Consider the following 3,333-nt stretch of genomic DNA (forward strand, 5'->3'; position numbering starts at 1 on the left):
ACGGTTTATCTTCGGGTTTCCCAGCATTCGATATTTACCTTCACACATTCGGCATATTTGCGGTTGTTGGATTAAAATGAGACAGTTGAAATTTTAAATTCTCCAGTTTTTTTCTTCCTTTAATAGAATAAAAACTATAACAGACTCTAAGAAGCTTAAGTGTTTTGTCATGATTGATGTTGTTAAAATCTAGTGCAATGACTGTTATAGATTCCTGGTTTGGCATATTATTGGTGAAATTAAAACAACTAACACAACTAACATTAATTAGACAATCACTTGTAGAAGATTTGACAATCTTGATTTCATGCAATTACATTTACATATGCATAAATAACAGTAATGACACAAACAAATCTATCAACATTTCCAATAAACATAAAACCAAACCATGTTTTTTGTTGTACTCCAATAAGTCATAACAAAATATAGATATCAAGAAAATATATCAACACCTGATAATTCTAGTATGAATCATTTTCTTAGGCTTGCGTGTCATCACCAGGGAGTGAAAGCAAAGATTCTTTATACACTATCGATGGGGATCCATGTGAAACTGCACTATCTGGAAAGCATTTGTATGAGGAACCCTCTATAAGCTCTCCTTTATCGTTATACCTCAACAATCTAGTCCCATCTGTTACAATGATATCACCATCTTTTGTAGAGCATATTGGAGAAAATTGATGAGGAGATAGGATTTGCATAGGGAAAACAATAGCCTTAATCCAAGACGAATTTACATTGTATTCTTTCATCAACCATATTTCAATTCTACTATTTTCACAATCCATAGTCCATAAACTAAGAAATTCTCGATATACCCACAACTCATAATGATCAGACTTATGGCCTACACCATTTGGATAAGGCATATCAAAAAGTCTCCTATCTGTTAAATCAAATGCAATAATAACTTTCATCAATGAATCGGAATGTAAAGCCACCCAATGAATAGCATCGTTAAAGAGCGATCCCACTCTGGGCTCTATCTTGTCGATCGTATAAAGGAAGTAAGTATCCTCAATTTCCTTCCACTTGTTATCTTTCAATGAGAAATATTCCAAACGTGAAAAATCTTCCTGGGCTAGAATACAAGACAATGAAACCACCAAGTAATCATCTCTCAACTGATCATATCCGAAACCATATAGATAATACAAATCACGTAACTCTAAATTTGTTTCAAATTCACCAGGAGCTAAAGGTATTTGTTTGTGAACTTTGGTGCATGGATTAAATATGCAGAAACTCGAAGAATATTGGAAAAATATAAAGCCTCTACACGAACTTATAATATGAATAAGAGAATCAGCTTGGGGATGCAAAAAACTGAACCGTTTAACAGAAGCATTCTCAAAGTCATGTTCTTCTTCAAAATCTATAGATGTTGTTTGGCCTAAATCATTTGATATGAACTCAATTTTACGAGGGTGTGTTGTAAGTTGAAAATGTGATTCAGCAAAATTGGGGTCAGAGATAAGAGAATACCATGGTTTAGAAACACATTTGAAACGAACAAGAGACTTCACTGGTAAATTTAAAAGGATTGAAGTTATCAATTCTTCATGTACATAAGTTAGTGGTGTCACTGTCGTCGTCTTGGTCTTTCTCTTCTTCTTGTCCATGCGTATTTGTCCTCTTCCTCTTTTTCTCCTTGTTTTCTGCGCTAACAGTATGAAGGTTATGAACCTTCTCATAGTTTTTTGTCCTAATAAAGTTAAGAAAAAAACAAAGAATTGCAAATAAATTGAGGATTTTGACAAAAAAAGAAAAGAATAAAACATTCAAATTTAATTTATTTTTTGCTATAAATATCTTTTTGTAAATGATATTAATATTTATATAAATGGTATTTAAATTTATTATTTTTCTTTTTTTATAGACATTTATTTATTTATGGTATTTAAATAAAACAGTCAAATTTAATTTATTTTTTGCTATAAATATGTTTTTGTAAAAGATATTATGTTTATATAAAAGGTATTTTAAAATTTAAATTTTCTTATTTATATAAAAGATATAAAAGGTATTTTAAATATGTTTTTATTTTTTGCATTTTAAATTTAATTTCTTATTTTAAATGTTTTTGCAATCCGGAATTAGTGGTCGAAATGCTAAAGCTAGAGGGCTAGTAGGTAAGGGAGGAAATTTAAACTTTGAAAAATGAAGTGCGAAGAGATATTTGTCTTTCGCGTAACCCGGAATCTTTAAAGAAGGGATCTTACTGGTTACCTTCTCTCTTAATAACTCGGCCGCTTGGGTGATAGTTCGACGAAGTTAGTGGGAAAATATACCACCCCAAAGTATTTCTGGAAAGCTTGAATTTGTTTGATATTGGTGTCTTACATTGAGTGGGTTTACCCTGCAAATTAGCAATAGCAGGAGTCAGTTCTGAAACCTTCTTGTCAGGATCGCCAATAAATGTAACAGAATAAGTGCTACCAGGTGTCGAACTCATAAGTACAGTAGAATGATGGTTTAAAATTTGTGAAGACAAGAGAGGGCCGTTTCTTCCATATGTTTTCGTAATCTTCTTTAACATGTTCCCATGCTTCGTCGTTAAGGACGTCCAACAATAATTCATGAGAGGTGTACAGAGATTTTGGGACCAACTAACAAAGGCCAAATTGTCAATCCACCAGATTGGGCTGATAAGCTGTCAAACTTGGGCTTGTGCTTGCAATGGAGTATGATAGAAAGTTGGGGACCAGAAATCGACGCCAAGTGTTGACAAAAAGTTTTTTGTGTTCATCCCTCACCGGCAGAAAGATATTGGCCAGCCATTTAGGACCAGACTTGCCATCAGCAAAATTAGCCATGGATGGTTGAAAGTCGACCCTTTTTAGCATCAGGTCGAACATCAATTTGAAAAGGGCAATGCTGGGAGCACCCTTATCGATAGGAGTTAACATGGACAAGCGCTCCCAAACGCTGCAAATCCGGTCTGGAGGACAGATTATATTCAGATTCCTAAAGGGTTTTAACTCTTCAGTAAAAGTGGCGTTTAGCCACAGTTGCAATAGCCAAAAGGGTCCATGCACCGAACGTTCTTCTTTTTTGTGGCATTGGGATTGTAGCGTTTGATTTGTCGGGCCACTTCTGTCAGAGATACGTACAGGTTAGCCAATATAAACTATCCTAAAGCGACGCCCTCACCGTTGTGTAGATGACTGGCAAAATAAACAAATTATTTCGCCACCTGCATGGACCTGGAACAGAAAACGCATCTCGACAACCAATATGTCAAGAAGGCCACATGTTCCTCATCACTGATGTCGGGAGTATCCTTGTGTTGATGAGTGAGAAAATTGTTGAAGGATGGGTTCTTTG

At 34.7% G+C, this 3,333-nt stretch overlaps 1 protein-coding gene across 1 annotated transcript; it reads right to left on the reverse strand.

The window, feature by feature from the left end:
- Positions 1-482: 482 nt before the first annotated feature.
- On the reverse strand, positions 483-2,545 carry LOC131633996 (F-box/kelch-repeat protein At3g06240-like). Its single transcript, XM_058904665.1, has 3 exons — positions 2,236-2,545; positions 1,506-1,711; positions 483-1,172 (listed from the first exon to the last, which is right to left on the reverse strand). The coding sequence occupies exons 1-3, from the start codon at positions 2,543-2,545 to the stop codon at positions 483-485; spliced, it is 1,206 nt and encodes a 401-aa protein (XP_058760648.1).
- Between the last annotated feature and the right edge of the window lie 788 nt (positions 2,546-3,333).

Source organism: Vicia villosa, unplaced genomic scaffold (genome assembly GCF_029867415.1).
Source record: "Vicia villosa cultivar HV-30 ecotype Madison, WI unplaced genomic scaffold, Vvil1.0 ctg.001202F_1_1_1, whole genome shotgun sequence".
In the NCBI taxonomy this organism is placed as follows: Eukaryota; Viridiplantae; Streptophyta; class Magnoliopsida; order Fabales; family Fabaceae; genus Vicia; species Vicia villosa.

Excerpts from the sequence above, each read along its gene's own strand:
- LOC131633996 (XM_058904665.1), bottom strand. The coding sequence starts at position 2,545 with ATGTTAAAGAAGATTACGAAAACATATGGAAGAAACGGCCCTCTCTTG. Across the intron at positions 1,712-2,235 it reads CCGAGTTATTAAGAGAGAAG|GACAAAAAACTATGAGAAGG; the intron begins GTAACCAGTAAG and ends TAACTTTATTAG. Across the intron at positions 1,173-1,505 it reads CTCTTGTTCGTTTCAAATGT|TTACGTGATTTGTATTATCT; the intron begins GTTTCTAAACCA and ends ACAAATTTAGAG.